General features: G+C 39.6%; 1 protein-coding gene across 1 annotated transcript in view; it reads right to left on the reverse strand.

Annotated features, from left to right (window-relative positions):
• Positions 1 to 21: 21 nt before the first annotated feature.
• KIAA0319 (KIAA0319 ortholog) overlaps positions 22 to 20,593 on the reverse strand; it is a 28,907-nt gene continuing 8,335 nt past the window's right edge. The window contains exons 6-19 of the mRNA XM_032222950.1: positions 19,897 to 19,989; positions 18,690 to 18,822; positions 16,958 to 17,186; positions 15,570 to 15,693; positions 14,617 to 14,749; positions 11,998 to 12,146; positions 11,323 to 11,474; positions 9,176 to 9,314; positions 7,282 to 7,441; positions 6,384 to 6,526; positions 6,133 to 6,255; positions 5,479 to 5,569; positions 3,724 to 3,815; positions 22 to 3,177 (exon numbers count right to left, since the gene is read on the reverse strand). Coding sequence (XP_032078841.1) covers positions 2,999 to 3,177; positions 3,724 to 3,815; positions 5,479 to 5,569; positions 6,133 to 6,255; positions 6,384 to 6,526; positions 7,282 to 7,441; positions 9,176 to 9,314; positions 11,323 to 11,474; positions 11,998 to 12,146; positions 14,617 to 14,749; positions 15,570 to 15,693; positions 16,958 to 17,186; positions 18,690 to 18,822; positions 19,897 to 19,989 — 1,940 coding nt within the window. The 3' untranslated portion in view covers positions 22 to 2,998. The remainder of the gene's footprint in view (positions 3,178 to 3,723; positions 3,816 to 5,478; positions 5,570 to 6,132; positions 6,256 to 6,383; positions 6,527 to 7,281; positions 7,442 to 9,175; positions 9,315 to 11,322; positions 11,475 to 11,997; positions 12,147 to 14,616; positions 14,750 to 15,569; positions 15,694 to 16,957; positions 17,187 to 18,689; positions 18,823 to 19,896; positions 19,990 to 20,593) is intronic.

Here is a 20,593-nt window from a genome sequence, read left to right on the forward strand (position 1 = left end):
TACAATTTTAATTGTTCTTCTTCAGCTGTTGTCTGAAATATAGGGGTCCTTGTGGATATATATTCATTTCTAATATCCTATTGGTCAATAGGACTAGACTTATTTAAGAAGAGATTTGCAATTTATAGCCGGTGATTAAGCTTTGCAGTAGCACAGATTAATGGGCAGTAATAATTCCTGCCAAACTATAATGTACACAGTGTTCAGAGACTCTTGATTTGGCAGAAAAATTGTAGATTTTATGAGACAGTGTAACGAAGACAAATTATAACGATAAATATTAATATACATAATAAATTCATTCTGATCTGCTGGGGACCAATAACTACATAAGTAGTTAGATTTCATTGATATGTGTTCATGAGCTCTCTTAAAAAAAAAAAAAAGATCCGTAGGACTGCTATAGGAAATTTGTCAGTGTCCTATGGATGAATCATTTGGTTCCTGCAGAATTAACTTGAGTGGTTTATTATTCTCTTTTGTAATAAATACATTTATTGTTTTTTAAATGAGATGGGAAAATTGGGCTGAAACTGACACAGTGCTGCATTAAACTGAATGTGCACTTTATATGTCCAAATTGCAATTGAAATGTTGTATTCCTTTTTTGTTCCATGCTTTTGGGGGAAGCAGTTAAAAGTGTTTCTCCTTGGACCTTAAACCCCTCTGCTATATAACATCTGCTTTCGAAAGTCAACACTAGGTTTCAAAATTGGTCTGCATAGCAGGGGTGGTATACACTTACTTTCCCTATTGGTTCACAAATGTGAGCGCACGTGCCACTTCTGCGCATGCGGAGATTCTTCCATGCATGCGCAGATCCTTCCATGCATGCACTTTTGATGAAAAAAAGGCCTAAATGAGATGCCATAGAGGCGGGCGCCAGTGTGCGGAGCCACCATCCATTACTGGTTCGGGCAATCCAGTGAAAACCAGTAGAATACCATCTCTGATGCATAGTCTCGTGAACAGCACAAACTTTGATTATACAGAATGCTTGTTTTAAATCATCACTTTCACTACTGTGTGTTATTTTTTTCTTAACACTAGAACTAGAAACATTCAGATTGTGGCAGTTCCAAAAAAGAACCATTTGTAACATCCTTACTCTTTCCTTAAAAAAGAGTAGAAGCCAAGTATGTTTGATGCATATGTTAGCAAATAGAATATTTCATAAATAAAATATTGTGCCATTTGGGGTATGGAAGACATTTCAAACTATTTGATTATAGCACAAATGAATAATATAATGATCTATTATATATTTTAATTTCAAGGAAATGTCTCAAATGTTGGATCAGTTTGATAATGTATCTGATTTTTACTTTTAAATTTATCATTAAAAATGCTATATATGTTTACATTCATATAAGGGAGCACTTAAATGTTGTTATTACCTAATCAACCTTTTCCCTACATTTTTGTTTGCCAGATATGGGGGTTAACAAAGAATTGCTAATGTAATAAAAAAGTTGGACATTTACATTTATTGTCAAATTTGATTTGCAATACTATTTCTTCTTTGTTATGTTCTCATAAACCACAGAGGGGAAAAAAGTAGGAGGGCTGAACTACACACTTTTATTAGAACAGATGTTGATGGTAAAATTGTTTCTGTAAGCCTTCCAGTTACAAAGTTTAATTGATCCAGTCTGGAGGTTCCTATAGCTCATCTTGATTTTGAGGAAATTGCGGTTACATATAATATCTGTGATCCCTTAATGTGAAGAATTGTTCAATCTTCTCTCTCTTTTCTTCCTTCCTTCCTTTTTTTTGCTTGAGATGTATTCTTTTATTGGTCAACAGATGCATTTAAGATACTTCTCTGTTCATCATTATTCATATCCAATAAAACACCTGGCACGTAATCTTGTTTATGTACAGAATTTACATGCATCCACTATTGGCTTCATGTATAATCATCCTATTTATGTAAGTAATTTCATACAACTTTAGAGTACATGATACAATGCCTAAGAAATTATTCATCAGCTAATTCAAACCTTATAAAGTTAGAGCATTTTTATGATAACCACTTAAGGAAAAGACTAGATTATTATCCTAGATTATATTTTACTGAGCCTCTAGATAGAACAAAGTATACATATTTAGAAATCTTGAGTAACAGCTCAGGAAACATCTTTGTATTTGTATTGCTCTGGCTGTTTTTCTGAACAGCCAGAACAGTCTTTAATCTAGATCTAGCTTTCTAGAAGAGGATTCAACTTGAAGAAAATGCCAACAGTGATCCAAGAAGATTATGCCACAGAATGATAGTTTGACACTGGAGTTTTCCAATTGTTGCATCCAACGGGGAATAAAATGAGCCTTGTGCTCACTCCCACAGAGGTTGACAAGGAGCAAGGTTTTTATTCCCTCCAAAACATATTCATATCTGAATATATATTCCTTCCATATATTCATCTTATTTTGCACTATTACTGCTAATCAGTATTGGTATGTTTTATTTAGCAACTATTTTACTTTCCTAAATTCAAGCAAGGCAGGGCCAGTTCTCAACCTGTCATAAATCTAAACACGATTTCATTCCTGCACTCATACCCTCTCATTTATTTAGCAAAGAAAAGTTAAGAGAAATGTTTTGTCTACATGTCAGTTTTAATAACTCTGATAAATTCCCATTATTGACAGAAGTGGCTTCCTATATAGACAAAGTCACTCTGTTGTAAGAAGACTAATACAGCATAATGAAGTTTTCCTCTATGATCTTGTAACATAATAGCCTTGGCTAAGATTTTAATTGTAAATTTTTAGATCTCCATGAGACATATGTAAATGCCATCTCTATTAAACAGGCTTGAAAAACGCTGGCAAAAGCTACTGCTTGAAGAACAGAGCAAAATATCCATGGCATTCTTCCTTTGCCATGCTGGAAATTTATGAGTCTGTCTTTCCTTTTCGGACTTTAGGAAAATAGAGACTTGTCCAGTCTTCAGTGCACTAAAGTACCATTTCCCAAACAAAACAGTGCATCCATTTATCTATCCTTTGAGCTGTAGCTGAAGGAGACTCCATTTTTCATGTCACTATTCATGAGGTTTCTTGAGTTTTCTCTTTCAATCTTCTCTCTGCTAAATATGGTATCCTGGTCACTCTCAAACTCAGATTCTGAAACCATCAAACTGGAATTGTGTTCAGTACTTCTGTGTTTTATACCTGTGTGGAAAGAAGGCATGAGGCTTAGGATTACAGTTGCGCTAGAGTCCTGTTAGGATATCCTTCTATCTATATGATGTTCAACAAGTCTGTCATGTTTTGTTTTAATCATAATTGGTTGGCTGAATTCATAGACTGACCCAAAATAAAACCATTGCATTATGACTGAATGCAATCTGTAAACCACTCTCCATTGAAATAATAATTTAAGTCCAAAGTGATATATAAATTAATGGCAACATTAATTAACTGCAGTCGAAAGAATCACCGCTCGGAACAGTTAAATCGAAACAATTTACTTATACTTTAGTGCAGACAGATTCAAAGTGATTGAAATAAATTTATAAGATCAGTGGGTTTTTTTCACAGTGGTTATCTGTGAAAAATGCACAAGATCTTTATGGTTTTGTAATATTACTAAATTGTTATGGCATAAACTTTTATTACCATCTTGCTCTATCAAATGCAAATCTCCCCTCAATGGTAAAATCATAATCCTTCTTTATTCTTAGAATGAAAGAAACAATAAAGAAAGGAACGTCATACCATATTTGGGCCTGAGCTCCATTCTTTCCTGATCATCTATGTTGTCCAAAATTGTATATTTCATTTTCTTTCTTATTTTGGTCCTCTTTTGGCTAGGAATTAAAGAACATTAATAAGGTTCTGGGAAACCAACTTCCTAATGGTGCAAACCTTTGAACACGAGCCTCATTCATAAACTGCTATTCATGCCCTTTGGCAAGTGCAGCTGCCCTACAGATGTGACCACACCAGAGGTGGGTTCCTACCAGTTCGCACCTATTCGGTAGAACTGGTTCGTCAAATCTACCAAACCGGTTAGAAGAGGTTCCACCAGTGGACCCGGAAAGCAGGCCACACCTACGGAAGAGGTTCCAAAAATTTTTGAAACCCACCACTGGTCCTTGGATATGATTATTCTACACTATCATGCTCATATTTATAAAACTCAGTGCCTCTGTGAAAGGTAAGGATGACTACTGCGTTTGTGGTGCAATCAGAACATTGCGTGTGTTGAAGTTGTTTCAACGCAAACCAAAGATGCCTTTTAAAAAACAAGTTTACATCATATTCTTATGCATGCCAGTGCTGTGTGTGAGGTAATTTAAGGTGGTTCTGACAAGTGTCGTCGACATCTTCATATCCGGTCACATGGGCGGCAAGCCACTCCCATCCGGTCACATGGGCATCAAGCCACTCCCACAAAGGAGGCCACACCCACAGATTAGGTTCGAACAATTTTTGAAACCCACCACTGGACCACACCCAGCATAATCCTGTGCCCATTTATAAATAACCAAGTCTATATGGGTGTCTTGAGTGTGGTTAAAGCCTCTGGATGGTCACAGCCCAAAAGGATTGGGCTCACCCTGTTCACAGATATAAAACTAGTTTAATTGGCCGTGGCTCTTTGTGGAAGCAATCAATGTTTTTAATATGGTTGATAATGGGTTTTTACATTTAAAAGACAAGGCAAATCATAGGTTCATGTGATGTATGATCCAGCTAGATAGCTTATTGCACATTTTGTCCAATCTACCATATTATGAGTAATCACAAATATAGGTAGGGGAGAGGTCATTTTTAAATTATCTTCTCTCATCAGATTCTTTAAGATGTGTTGAAACTAGCTGGCCAGGATACCTAACTTGTAGTAACTTCAGTAATTTTCCAAATTCATGGAATTATTAAAGAGCAGATAGTCCTGTCCTTTTAAAACATCTTTTTTTGACTAAATATGTCTGGTCTAATGTGTGTTAGCGAGCATCAGAAACCAAAGAGGGGCAGCTACAGCCAGTGGTGTATTAATCATGAAGCAGACTAAACACATGCTTAGGTCACCAGACCCAAAGGGGGCACCCCAAAGTTGAGAAAGGAAAAAAATCCCAATGAAGATTTGTACAGTATATACAGAGGGGAGCCCCAAGTTTTGTTAGTGCTTAGAGCACCCCCAGTGAGCCTTAATCCACCACTGCCTACAGCCCAAACTTCATTTTTTTTTGGTGGGGATGTGTGACCCCAAATCCTGCCCTAGTTACATTACTACAAACCAGTAGCAAATTATCAAACACAAGCACTGCTAATTTCAAATCGCCATAAGCCCTTAGGCAGATTTAGTGCTACTTGAGCTAATAAAAAAGAAGAACTTGAGAAAATCAGGACCACCCTTTGCATGATTTTATCACACTGCCAGCTACATACTAATAACTTTTATTTATTTATTTTTAAGTGGTTTGACTTCCCTTATCCCCTGGTTTCAACTGGATAGAGGACCATTACCTTTTACAACAGCAGATGCAAAGCCAAATTAACCCTACCACTAATGCAATTCCAACGAAAGCAGATGCTGATACATAGAGTATACTCCATTCTGGAAGACAAAATTGGAACATTTGAACTTAGAATCAAAGGACCCAACTGGGTGTCTACAAGGGGAGAGAGGGCACGTACAAAATGCATTTTATTTATGAAACAAATAAATTATAGCTGCCCATCCACCAAAAAGAATCCCACGTTTTGTCACTGTGATGACACACCCATTGACTTACTTCTGTCTAATGTTGTAACGTAAATATGAAAAATAGGGTTGAGAGGGTCATTTAGTTCAAAGGCAGGAATCCTCATAACACCCTTGACAAATTCTTGGTTTAATAGACTTCATTACCATTATCATTAGTGTGATTAGGTGGCACAGTGGCTAAGACACTGAGCTTGTCGATCAGAAAGGTCAGCAGTTCAAATCCCTAGTACAGGTCTCCTGCGTGAACGGGGGGGGGGGGGTTGGACTAGATTATCTCCAAGGTCCCTTCCTACTCTGTTACTGTTACCACAGCACGTCTACTTCCTTCGATAGTGCGCCATGAATATTAAAACAACACCTTAACAGACAATAGATTATTCCTGGGAAACATCATTGAGTTCTTCCCAACTCACCACAATTGCTCTCCCCACCACTTAGGTATCGCTGTATCAAATTTTCCATCCACATTTGATAGCAAATACAATGCTTTGTGATGGGGTCACAGCTTCCATGTCCAGAACATTTTAAGAGGCACGCTGGAAATGACAAGGCAACTGAAATTATTTACGTACTTAAAATTAACTCTGGGCTACTTTTAAGAGCAAAAACTACCCCTTGATACATTTTTTTTCCTTGCCATGGACAAGAATATTCAAATACCTACCAGCTGTATCAACACGAAGCACTTTAAAAAGTAGAAAATCTGGTTTTTCCTTCAAGAGTTGCAGGCGCAGCACTTGGGCGACATCTGATGCCTTGATGATTTTGTAAGGGTGCCCATTCTGAACATAGAACACAATAGCAGTGCTGAAGGAAAGATGCGTAAATCAAATATCAATAGATTGATTACCGCAATCAGAAATCTTTATTTGGGATTAACGCCAAATAAATGATTCCTTTTACCTAGAATAACCCTGCAAATATATAGTTTATATCAGGGGTCTCCAACCTTGGCAACTTTAAGATTGTGGACTTCAACTCCCAGCTTTGTTGGCTGAGGAATTCTGGGAATTGAAGTCCATAGGTCTTAAAGTTGCCAAGGTTAGAGACCCCTGGTTTATATTAACCCTGTAAATATATATTGGCTGTCAAGCACCAGGGAAATCAGGAGTTCTAGGCAGTTCAAATGGGTATAAAGATTTATTGCAAGCTAAAGCTCTCTAAAAGAATCAACTATTAACAGCCAAAGGAAATTGGTGGTAGATAAGGGTTCAAGATGGGCTGGACTCAGATCCCTTGTGGGCACAAAGGGACTCATGACTGATGACGTTTGACCCCTCCCTTGGGCTCAACCTGGTCATCTCCTATATCGGCTACCGATAAAGCTGCTAAGTCCCATGAAATAAAATATGGAAAACTAGACATTGTAAAGCATAAAGTTTCAGAATCATAGGATGTGTACAAAATAACAATAATCTTTCTCTTTCTCTCTCTCTCTGTCTATCTATCTCTTTCTCTCTCTCTCTCTTTCTCTCTCTCTCTTTCTCTCTTTCTCTCTCTCTCTCTGTCTCTCTCTCTCTTTCTCTCTCTCTGTAAAAACCCATATTTTCCCCATCTTCTACCTGATATCAGAATAAGCATGTATCTTTTGGATATTAATCTCTGTATGTAAGACATCCAGGAGTGCTGCTAGCTGTTGTATGAGGGTATCTTTCTGTTGTTCAGTCAGTTGACCAACTTCAACTTGCAAGATCAATTCCACAAGCCCATTTTTCTTTGGGTCTGTAAATAATAATATAATAATAATAACAACAACAACAACAACAAGGAAGATAAACAAGGAAGCTTATGACAATGAATCATGCTTTGCACCCTAAAAGTGATGTTGACCGATTGTATCTACCAAGAGCAGAGGGTGGTCGTAGACTCCTACAAGTAAAGCAGACTGTGGAAGAAGAAAGACACAGCTTGAATGATTACATCCAGAAAAGTGAAGAACCAATGATTAAGGAAGTAAATAAAGGATGCCTTTTGAAGACAACTAAGTCAAAAGCTTAGTTGAAAGAAGTAATTGAGAAGCGAGCTGAAAATTGGAAAAGCAAAGCTACTTGAAAAGTATTGAAGGCAAAGCTGACCAAAAGCTAACTTGGAACTGGTTAAGATCAGGAGTACTGAAAAAAGAAACAGAAGGCTTTATTTTGGCAGCTCAAGAACAAGCCTTAGCCACGAACTGCATGAAGGCAAAAATTCAACATGTTACCACCAACAGCAAATGTCACCTCTGTAATGAGAAAGATGAGACAGTCAACCACTTGATCAGTGGGTGCAGCAAAATTTCACAAACTGACTACCTACAACACCATGACCACGTTGCTAAGATCATTCACTGGAAATTGTGCCAAAAGTTTGGATTTGAGTACAGCAAAAACCACTGGGACCATCAGGTTGAGAAGGTTTTAGAGAATGAGAAAGGCAAGATCTTGTGGGACTTCAGAATCCAGATTGACAGGCACTTGGCCCACAATACACCTGACATAACAATAGTTGAAAAGAAAAAAGTATGGTTCATTAACATTGCAATATCTGGAGATGCACGAATTGAAGATAAACAGCAAGAAAAAATAAGAAAGTACCAGGACTTGCAAATTGAAGTTGAGCGACTGTGAAAAAAGAAATTGTTTGTTGTCCTGATTGTAATTGGAGCCCTTGGAGCAATACCCAAAGGGCTACCTCGCTGTTTGGAAATTTTAAATTTATCAGACTTGAACATTCTGATTCTACAAAAAACCACCCTTCTTGGAATAGCTTATATCCTTCGACGTTACCTTAATAGTTCCCAGGTCCTTGGTTAGGACTCGAGCTGTTGAGCTACCAACCAGCCCCAAAGGCTGTGAATCTCACCAAAGATTAACCACGCAACAACAACAACAACAACAATAATGCCTTTCCTGAGAGCTTGTCATATACTGCCTAACTACATGGCAGTCATATTTGCAGATAATACTTAGCTAATCTTAGTTGGGTACCTAAATGAGAAAATGCCAGGAAATTCCAAGATTTCAAGCTAAGAAATTTAAAAAAAAAATTGAAGATGGTAAGCACTTCTATACTGTTGCAAAGAAAAGCACACGGAAATGCCCATAAGTTGACAAAAATTCAAAGCATTTGATTGAATGATGCTTCTGATCTGCTTTAAGCACGTGCTATGAACTGCAATGGAAAGTTTGGAAAGCCACCTTAAAACCTCTGCATCTGACCCAAGATTTGATCATCTGGATTGGGAAGATCTTCAACCATTTTGCCAAAGGAAAAAGGATTTGAGAACAATGCAAGAAAATAGCTTAGGCCAGGAGTATTCAATTTTGCGGCCCACGAGCCAGATGTGTCATGCACTGGCCATGCCCACCCCTGGTTTAACAAAGGGGGAAGTTGTGATATGTCACATGACAACAATGTATCGTCGTGAGTTTGACACCCTTGGCTTAGGCTATATAAATGTCTTAGAAAACAGCTTACCTGGCCATACTTCCACAACAGCTGTGTCGATGTCTGAATTTCCTTTGGCATCAGTGACTTTCAAATGAAACATGTAGTTCCCCTCTACAAGATTGGTTAGCTGTAAGACAGCCTCACAGTTGGAGCCAAGAATCACATCCTAAAAAAGCAAAGAAATTGGCGTTCAGAAGATGACTTCCAAATGATTCTTCTCTGAAGCCAATTATTTGATGCCTCTGTTACCAGAACCATCTCTCAAAATGCAGTTGCTTTCACCTACCCTCAGACTCACTCCAACCAAGATTCACTGAGCCCATATTTAACTGTGTCACTAGGACATGTGAGGCATAAAGTCCCACAAGTTCAGTTCAGTTTTAGTTCAGTTTATTATATTTATATGCTGCCCTTTTCCCCCGAAGGGGACTCAGGGCGGCTCACAACTCGAACCGAGGAAGGGGGATACAGACAAAAAATTTAAAAAACAGCAAGCATAACAATATATAATTTAAAAACTCACAACAGTCATACCATTCGAGACGGGGGCAACAGCTCTTTAGCCCCAGGCCTGTCGGAACAGCCAGGTTTTGAGGGCTTTGTGGAAGGCCTGGAGGGTGGTGAGGGTTCGAATCTCCATGGGGAGTTCATTCCAGAGGGTCGTAGCAGCCACAGAGAAGGCTCTCCTCGTAGTCGCCAGTCGACACTGGCCGGCAGATGGAATTTGGAGGAGGCCTAATCTGTGGGATCTAATCGGTCTAGTGGAGGTAATTGGCAGCAGGCGGTCTCTCAAGTACCCAGGTCCAATACCATGAAGGGCTTTATAAGTGACGACTAGCGCCTTGAAGCGTATCCAGAGACCAATAGGCAGCCAGTGCAGCTCGCGGAGGATAGGTGTTACGTGGGTGAACTGAGGTACACCCACGATCGCTCGCGCGGCTGCATTCTGGACAAGCTGAAGTCTCCGAATACTCTTCAAGGGCTGCCCCATGTAGAGCACGTTGCAGTAGTCCAGTCTAGAGGTCACAAGGGCGCGAGTGACTGTTGTGAGGGCCTCCCGGTTCAGGTAGGGACGCAACTGGTGCACCAGGCGAACCTGGGCAAATGCCCCCCTGGTCACAGCCGACAAGTGGTGTTCAAAAGTATCTCTCTCTTTGCAACTGACAGTGACATCCAGCCTTGGGTGGTCTAGGACAGGGGTGTCAAACCGGCAGCCCACAGGCCGGATACGTCACGTGAAGGCCACGCCCAGCCCAGGTGCGCAAAGGTGAAAAACGTCACAATACGTTATGTGATGTCACGTGACGTGATCGAGTTTGACACACGTGGTCGTAAGACATAGAGGTAGTCCTCAACTTACAACAGTTCATTTAGTGACAGTTTGAAGTTACAATGACACTGAAATAATAACTTTCATTTAGGGACCATTTTTCAGACTTATGACCATTGCAGCATCCCCACGGTAACGTGATCTAAACGCTTAACAACTCACTCATATTAATGGCAGTTGCAATGTCCTGAGGTCATTAACAACTATGGCAAGATAGATCATAAAATGGGGTGAAACTCACTTAACCCCTGTCTTACTTAGCAGCAGAAATGTTGGTCAATTGTGGTCATAAGTCAAAGGCTACCTGTACCGCAGGGGTGAAATGCCACTGGTTTGGTAGTAAAAAATGCTACCAGTTCGGGTGAACCTGTATTTCCGACAATCAGCTGTGACACACGATTTATAGTAGCTAGAATCGTCAGATTTCCTGTGCCTCCACCCCCACCCCCCCGGTATTCTACTTACCTTTGCAGACTCGGAAGGCTTAAAAATGTTCCTCTTTTAGTGCTGTGCAGGCGCACCTCATGCACACATGCGCACTCGATAGCAGACTCACTGGACCAGTAGCAGACTTCAGAGGATTTCACCACTGCTGTACTGGCTAATAGGTACACACCATGAAGTACAGTATGTACCCTCAAAACCATGAATCTTTTCTTTACTCCTATTTTCAGAACAGAAGCGTCTCCAGCTGATTGCCTGAAGCTGTTCCATCCAAATCTAGTTAAACTCTCAATTTGATGGATCATGTTAGCTTCTATAAGCAGTAAACAGATAGCCTGATAAAAAAATACACTCAGAAAAAATTCCCATTTGGCCCAATTAGGTACTTTTAAACACTTACTCCAGCTGCTGGACTCTGGCCATCCCGGATCCAAAGATAAGACACAATTCTTTGGTCATCAACAGAATGAGATCCATCCAAAGCAATGGAGTTATTGGGGAGAACAAGGATATGCTTGCCCCCTGCAAGGGCCTTTGGTGCAGAGTTGCTGCCTAAATATAACAAAGGGAGAGATTTGTTCAAACAAGAAAAGAGGATGATAATGCAGACTAGGCAAGAAATCCTCTTATCTTCGCTACCACTTCGGAAGCAGGAGTGCGCGCTTGCATGCGGCACTTCTGTGCATGTGTTGAACCTTCTAAAGAAGAACAGAAGAACCTTCTGTGCATGTGCAGAGCATCCTGGTGGGCGGAGCCTCCCACCACCACCATTACCGACTCGCCTGAACCGGGGCAAACCAGCAGAATACCACCTCTGATGCAGACGTAGCTCAAATATAAAGCTTGTAGTAAGAAGGTTCTCAGAATGCAAGACAATTACATTTCAACGCTGTCATGATGAATCTAAACAGCCCCAACCATTTAGGACACCCCAAATTGCCTATCCCTGGTTAGACAATTGGGTCAGGACTGGAAAGATTAAAATGGAAGCCCCAAATATCTAAAACACAGGAGAGGGATAGAAACATGGGCCATTTAGGAAATATCTTCAGAAACGAGGAACAGAGAACCTTACCCTCCTGAACAATCACAGAAAATGTGGCAGTGCTGCTCAGCCCTTGATCATCTCTTACGGTCAGTCTGAAATGATAGGTTCCAATTTGTAGATCTGAGACAGTCGCCACGGCGCTATCAGCATTCTCCATATGCAGAGAACTTGGCCCACTGTGGCAAAACAAAGTAACCCATAACGCTGGATTCAATTTCAGCTCAAAATGTAGAAGTATTATTTGCAAGCAAGGAAATCAACCCTGACTGATCTTTGGAAGGACAAATCTGGAAGCTGAAGTTTAAACACTCTTGTCCGCCTAATGAGAGGAGAGACCCTTGGAAAAGAGACCCTTGATGTTGGGAAAGATTGGCGGCAAAAGAAGAAAAGGACGACAGAGGATGAGATGGTTAGATGGTGTCATTGACACAATGAACCTGAATTTGGGCAAACTCTGGGAAACAGTGGAGAATGGGGGGTTAGGGCATGCCATGGTCCATGGGGGTCATGAAAAGTTGGACATGACTTAGTAAATGAACAACTACTATAAAAAATATTGCAAGCTGTTGGGGCATCCCAGGGGAGGACTGAAGTGTCAAGTATTTTAGTCCTTGGTTTTATTTTTATTTTTATGGTCTGTAGTTTTATTGTTGCTGTGAGCTGCCCAGAGGTTTGTTTTAAGGTGGATGTCCATGCAAATCTTTTAAGTAAATATCTACATGGAGCAAATCTTAACAGAAATGACATCCAGGGTTCTGAATCTTCAAGAGGCTGAGTAAAAAGTACAAACATCAATTCATCATCGTTATTCTCAAAACGGGTAAACAGCAAAAGTTGAGTTTGAGTCAATAATCCAGGCATTAATTATAAGGGAGTAAGCATCAAGGTGTTTCTCAGCAAGCAATCCCTAAATCAGGTTGCAAATATTCTAGTTCCGTTACTCGTCATTAGTTCCTTTATATGTCATCATAGCAAAGGTGATGGACATATCTTCTCTTGCTAAATTTTGTTCAGAAGCACAGAATTCTAGAAATTAAAAATGGCATTGTGAACACTATTTTAAACAAACACTTGGTAAACTGATTGTCTAAGAGATTCATCAAAAATGGTAATCCCAGGAGAAAGCAAATTCATCCCAACTGAATTATGAAAAATATCACTGCTCAATTTTTAAAGATATTTTTATCCTGTCCATATTACCATATTTTCCAGACTATAGACGCACCGGGGTATAAGATGCACCAAGATTTCGAAGAGGTAAGTAAGAAAAAAAGTTTTTGTCCTCCCCAGCCCCCAGGAGCACTCTGCAGGCTTCAGCAGAGCTGGGGGAAGGCAAAAATGCCCCAATTTTTGTGAAAAACGGGCAGAAAATGGGCTATTTTTTGCAAAAGCAGGTGCATTTTCCCCTTCCCCCAGACCTGCTGAAGCCTGCAGAGTGCTTCTGGGGGCTGGAGGAAGGGGAAAATGCCTCCATTTTTTGCAAAAAATGGGGTATGGGGGTGAGGCTTCAGGAGGCCAAAAATGACTATATTCGGTGTATAAGACGCACCAACATTTCCATGTTCTTTTTGGGGGGGAGGTGCGTCTTATACTCCAAAAATATCATACTTTACAAGTAACGCAAGGTGATAAGCATGCATATAGAAATATGCCTTCCTATTCCTATTTTCCCCAGAACAATAACCTTGTGAAGTGAGTTGGAGTGAGAGAGAATGATTGGACCAAAATCACCCAGGTGGCTTTCTTGCCCAGGGTAGGACTAGAACTCAAAGACTCCTGATTTCTAGGCCAGCACCTTAATCACTACACTATACTGGCTCTCATTATAGGTGATCCTTGACTTACAACCACAGCTGAGCTCAAAATTTCTCTTGCTAAGCAAGAAAGTTGCTAAGTCAGTTTTGCCCCATTTACGACCTTTCTGGCCACAGTTGTTAAGTGGATCATTGCAGTTGGTAAGTTAGTAACATGATTGTTAAGTGAATCTGGTTTCCCCATTGACTTTGCTTGTCAGAAGGTAGCAAAAGATGCTCAGACGAGCCTAGGACGATGCAACCATCATAAATACATGTCAGTTGGCAAGCATCCAAATTTTAATCACCTATTCATGGGGATGTTGCAATGGTCAGGTGAGAAATGGTCATAAGTCACTACACACATGGTTGTAAGTCGAGGACCACTTGTACATCTATTACATCCCCTTCCCTGCCTTTGTCAATGTAACAAAGTTAATGGACAAGTATTAATATAAAGGATAGCATGGTTGGCACCTACTTCACCATGAACTGCTCTGGAAACGTTATTTTTTCCAAGAGGTCACAATTCTGTAGGAAACAGCATGGATAATGTTTCAAACTAGAAATAGGTGATTAAGAACGACTAAGATTTCCAATTCAAATCATACAATCAGCAGGAATTTAAATGCAAGCTTCTATAATAATGTGTCAAAAATGGTAAAGATAAGGTGGTGATTACACCTATACAGGCGAAGTTCCCATCCTGAGCTTTTTTGAAACCTTCCCCCACCATCTGTGTCACCCCCACATGAAATATCAGCTTGCCTTCCTTAAACTTTTTCAGTCCTTAGCACCACCAATCCTAATGTCACCCATGCCTCAGTGTGCATCTTCCCTCCATACAAAATACCTGATCTTCTCCCAGTGATAGTAAACAATCCCTAAGTCATCAGTGCTCATGCTCCCATCGAGATTCGTGCTCCGGATAGGAAAGGTCAATACTTTATCAGGGCCAGTCATGGCTGAAGGAGGCTTGTTTTGCCCTGCAATAAAGACAAAAACAATCCAATTGTTCTTTCTATATATGTATCGGTGAGATCTAGTTCCTCCTCTTTAAGGAGTTACCAGAACCTTAAGATCAATAACGAGACCAGAAAGGATTAGAGATGGGGTTAGGTTTAAAGTTTGAGGTTGGGATTGGGGTTGGGGTTAGGGTTAGGGTCAAGGCTAGGATTGGGATTGGAATTAGAGTTGGAGTTAAGGTTAGGGTCAAGGCTAGGATTGGGATTGAGATTAGGATTGGGTTAGGGTCAAGGCAAGAATTGGGGTTGGGATGAGGGTTGGGATTAGGGTCAAGGCAAGGATTGGGGTTGGGTTAGGGTTAGGGGTTGGGGTTAGGGTCAAAGCAAGGATTGGGGTTGGGATTAGGGCTGGCATTAGGGCCAGAAAGAATTGGGGTTGGGATTAGAGGGGGGTTAGGAACAAGGGTAGGATTGGGGTTGGAGTTAGGGCTAGGGAACATTATTTTATTTCCTTATTGTCTTCTACAAAATTCATTTACTACTTCTACAAAAATTCCAATGAAGGGGTCAACCCTTCCAATTCAAGGGTCTTGTGCATGACTTCATCCTTCCAAGCCATATTTTTTCAGGGTTTCCCCCACAAGGCAGTTGTATTGCTCCCTTATAGGAGACATGCTCTATTCATTCAATTCCCATAGTCTAATTTCTATTCACTACAGGTACCTATAATGGACACTGCAAAGCAAGCCACTGTTCTCTCCTATTTTTAACACCAAAGTCAGATGCATCAGCTCATGAGCCCAGATGTTCTACTATGTCAGGCAGGAATATGATGCCCTACCGGGCCAGACTATTACTGTGACTTCAGCGGTTGACTTCTGATCTGCAGAATCCATTACTGTCAGCTGGAATATATATTCTCCCTCTTGCATTGCAGACAGTTGAAGATATGGACTCCTTACACCCTAGAAAATTATACAGAGAACATAAATCAGAGATGATGAAAAAAAAGTGCAATATAATACTGTGTAGTCTTCCACGCGAAGAGCACAATTTGTTGTTGATCACCTTGTAAGTACTGATACAGAGTGTACATGTTGCATTAACCATCATGTGGCTTATTTAATTCTGGCTTAGAATACTGTTAAGGATATAGTCATTGTATTTTGTAAACTAGGAATTATGATTTGGACGGTTGTGTGAACGCAGCAAATTATGGCTTAGTATGCATGAAACCAAACACACTCTTATAGCTTTTAACACAGTTACACCTTTCAAATAAATTAAAATGGGCATCCAAACTAAAAGCACAACATGTTTCACATATAATACTCAAATAAATTTTAGAGTGCTCTGTGCAATTTCTGACTTAATACCTGACTGGCAACTTTTAGATAAGGCGTGTCCATTAGTCTTATCCTAGCAGGAGTTCCATTGAGTTGCAACATTCACTGTCATGTTAATGCAATTTAACCTTTTGTTGGTAATGCACTCGTAAATCATGTAATACCACTCAGGAACTAATACCCAAAGCGTGTATAATATGCAGCCCTGCCAAAAGAAATTGGAACTAGAGGGAAGTTTAATTATAGCCTTATTTCTTTGACAGAGTTAGTTCAACTATATTCTATATTTATTCTAAAGAATGTCGATTATTCTACATTTCTTCTGTTGTGGATCTCAAGGCAATATGTGTGGCTTTTCCAGGGAAGCTCTTATCCAAACATTATTCAAACCCAAATCAGCTTCGCAAGATTAATTGTTCTATGCTTTCAGGTGATGCCTTGTGTTTAATTCACATTCTCACATAACAAGATGGGTCCCTTCAAATATGCCCTTATTGTATATTTTTGTTCTTGGTTGCATCTATTTCCTTATTTTCCAACCATAGCAAGTGGCCTGAAAGTTGTGTTCTAAATGCTTCAAATCAAGTTCTAAAAATCAGAAGGAATCTTCTTTGTGGAACTTAAAAAGTTAAAATGTATTTAGATCGTCAACAAAGGACCAGGCACCAGTATCAACATCTGAACTAATTTCAGTGTTTGTGGCCTGTTTTCAGAAGCAACACAAATTCCTTTTCTTAGACTTAGAATAACTTCATTGTCACTTTGAATATTTATTGAAGTGACAATAAAGTTATTCTAAGTCTAAAACAAAAAATTCCTTTTCAAAATTAGTTTCAAATATAACACAAATGGTAGGGCATAAAGCAAAATGCTCTTCAGTTACCTGCATGGCTACCATTGTGCTTTTACTTTTGGGACTCAGGGACCACTCGTAGCTGACAATTTCATGATCATCTTTACTCTGGTTTCCATTTAATGTGACTGAATTTTGAGGCAAACTAATTTCCTGATCTGGTCCAGCCCTGGCAACAGGAGGAGAATCCAATAGTTTGTTGACTCTCAAGGAAGCTAATGTGGAGTTAACTGCTCCATCAGAATCGGTGACAATTAGCCTAAACAACAAAAACAACAAAAATAATAAGTGGAGAATTCATATAGCAAAAAATGTACCCTTCTCCTAATCACATCTCCTAGCTTTGTATGTAAGCTATAATGTATGCAATCAAATTTATGATACTGCATCTGTACACAAATTCATAGTTTTGACAGCTGTCCATTACTGGACATGATCTGGCCCTTTGACCAATTTCAGCTGGCCCTACATCTCCTCCTGATCTAATACATTGGAATCAAGATATATATCTTGATTCAAATGTATTTGATCATATTATGTTCATAACCACAATCAAAATAATAGCAATAGCAAAAGCAGTTAGACTTATATACCGCTTCATAGGGCTTTCAGCCCTCTCTAAGCGGTTTACAGATTTTTAGCAAATTGAGTCAGCATATTGTCCCCACAGTCTGGGTCCTCTTTTCACCCACCTCAGAAGGATGGAAGGCTGAGTCAACCTTGAGCCAGTGAGATTTGAACTGCTGAACTGCAGATAGCAGTCAGCTGAAGTGGCCTGCAGTACTGCACCCTAACCACTGCGCCACCTAAGAAATCATGTTTTTGTGTTTACTTTATGGTAAGATCTCAGACACATTTCAGAAAAGACAAATGATAGTTCTCTCAACCTATCTCTGAAGCTATAAAGTCCAAGATTCAAACTACCATATACAAAAATTGAATAAGGCTAAGGAGGTGATCTCCTCCCTTACTCAATCTGTTTATTCTGAAGAATTTCTTCTAGAGCAGCCTGAGAGGAGAATGAAAAATCAAACATTTCTCCATTAATTATTTTCTATTCCAGTGTTGCCGAACCTTTTCAGCACCGAGTGCCAAAACAGGAGCGTGCACATACATGCATTCATGCAAGAAACTAGAAGAGTGCCTGGTGCACATGCACGCACTGGGAAGATGATCTTCTGGTTTCCAGCACATGCCTGCGCACCGGCCACCTGGTCTTCTGGTTTCAGGCATGCATGTACACATGAAGACCAGCATGCACACCAAAAAAATCATCTTCCCAGCATGCATATGCGCAACTGGCAGCTGCTCTTCTGGTTTACGGCGTTCCCGCGTATGTGAAGACTAGCTGGCCGATGTGCACAGAAAAGTGGTGGCTTGCATGCCCGGAGAGATGGCTCTGTGTGCCACTTCCAGCACGCATGCCACAGGTTCATCATTATGGTTCTATTCCAGTGTTTCTCAACCTTGGCAACTTGAAGATGTCCAGACTTCAACTCCCAGAATTCCCCAACCAGCATTCGCTGGCTGGGGAATTCTGGGAGTTGAAGTCTGGACATCTTCAAGTTGCTAAGGTTGAGAAATATTGTTCTATTCAATCCTTTTGCTTTTTATGAATAGAAGGAACTCTTTCATTTATGTTAAGACCAATCTGGATCTAGCCCTAAATATAAAAAATCGAGAAGTTTCTCTAAATGCAGAAGTAGGGATTCCTTGGCTTAGTCTGTATTTTGTTGAGAAAGCAATAATGAGAACTACCCACCTGAAAGTGTAATTGCCAGGAATAAGATTAGAGAGGTATAAAACAGGTGTATCAGCTGATGCCTTCTTTTCCCGCAAGGGACCCTCAACTTCTTCCCAGTGGTAACTCACAATTTTAGTATCATCTACACTTTCTGTGTTTGAGGGAAATATGACAGTCACAGATCAATACGCAAGTATCTCTGTAAGTACTTATTATTATAGTAAGGGTATTTCTTATCAAGAAAATGTGTGTGATTTTCTTTATCTATTAATATGCTAGATTCATAAAAAGCATTTTCTTCCCAATTTTTCTTCATAACAACAGCAACCTTGTGAAGTAGTTTGAGTTGAGAAATTGCACCTGGTCCAAAGCCATCCAGAGCAAACTTTTTAATCATGGTTTTTGTAGTCCTGTGATTTATTAGTTTCCCTTACCCCCCTATGATTCATTATATTGGTTCTCTACCAGAACTAAGTTTTCCACATCATTGAAATGCCAACTATGCCAATATCTATCTCATGGCAGACTGTTTACATAAACAGAATAGAGTTAAGAAAATTACCGTACATTTAAAAGTAAATTGGAAAAAGTTGTATTAATTAATTTAATTTAATTTTAATTAACCACATTTATATGCCGCCCAATCCCGAAGGACTCCGGGCGGCTTACAAAAATAAAGAGAAAAAAATACACATAACGAACACATAACAAAAGAAAACGGTTTAAAATAGCAACACCCTCATACATTCATTCTAATCGGGGCTGGACCTCAACAGTGAGGTCAACAGCCCCAGGCCTGCCGGAACAGCCAAGTTTTTACAGCTTTCCTGAAGGCCATGAGAGTGGGTATGGTCCGGATCTCTGGGGGTAGCTGATTCCAAAGAGTCGGAGCAGCCACAGAGAAGGCTCTCCTCCGGGGGCCCGCCAGCCGACACTGTCTGGCTGACAGCATCTGAAGGAGGCCCAATCTGTGGGATCTTATTAGCCGCTGGGAGGTAGTAGAAGAAGAGTGTCTTTGTGAAGAAATAACATGCAATATGGGAATTAGGGTAAACTGCGTTCTTCATCTATCAGTCCATTTATCTATCTAAGTGTGGAAAAAAGGTTTATGATTGGCACATAATGGACAGGAATGGAATACTGCATGCCATAATGGCTCAGATTTGTACTGATTTGCACATTCCTAAATTATCATGCAAAACTATGATTGCAACTTGGTACTTACGATTTCCATCAATGAAGGTAGAAGTAATAGGATAAGAAATCTCCTGTACTTTGGGAGAGACAATAGCAACAGGGGGTTGATTTATTCGGATTGCTGGATAAAGATAAGAACCAAAATACGTCAAATAAATCCAATGTACACATTCCAAACCCATGCTTATTAAACAACCAGAAACCACCTCCTGACCATTGAAAGTATTAAATTCTTAACACGAGAAATAAAATATAGATTTTTACCAGTATCACATTTTTAAAAAAGTACTGCAAATTACTATAAGAAAAAAAACCCACTACATCTTGTGTCCAAATTAAGAAAATTGTATCATGTTGGGAATTTGAGATGTTTGATGATCTTAATAGTAAACAGCAGTTCAATCAATCATTCTGCTTCAATATCCTGCTTTTTGGCTCGGTTGTGGTTATAAGTTGAGGACTAGCTGTATTTAAATTCAGCTAGAAATAAATAGTGTGCTTGGCAACTTGATTTTTTTCCTCCTTTAGGTTCAAAATTAGGAAGAACTATAGAGCAAAAGAAAAAAGTTTATAACAGACAAAACTTCTTTAGAATTGCCTTCCATTTTATAATAACAAATTACAAAGATGAATTCACAAGAAAATCTTTTTCTACCTTAAAAAGAAACAATGAAAGGGGTGGGATGGGAACTTTTCACTGTTATTCCTCATTTGATAACATTTGG

The sequence above is a fragment of the Thamnophis elegans genome, chromosome 8 (assembly GCF_009769535.1).
Source record: "Thamnophis elegans isolate rThaEle1 chromosome 8, rThaEle1.pri, whole genome shotgun sequence".
NCBI lineage: Eukaryota > Metazoa > Chordata > Lepidosauria > Squamata > Colubridae > Thamnophis > Thamnophis elegans.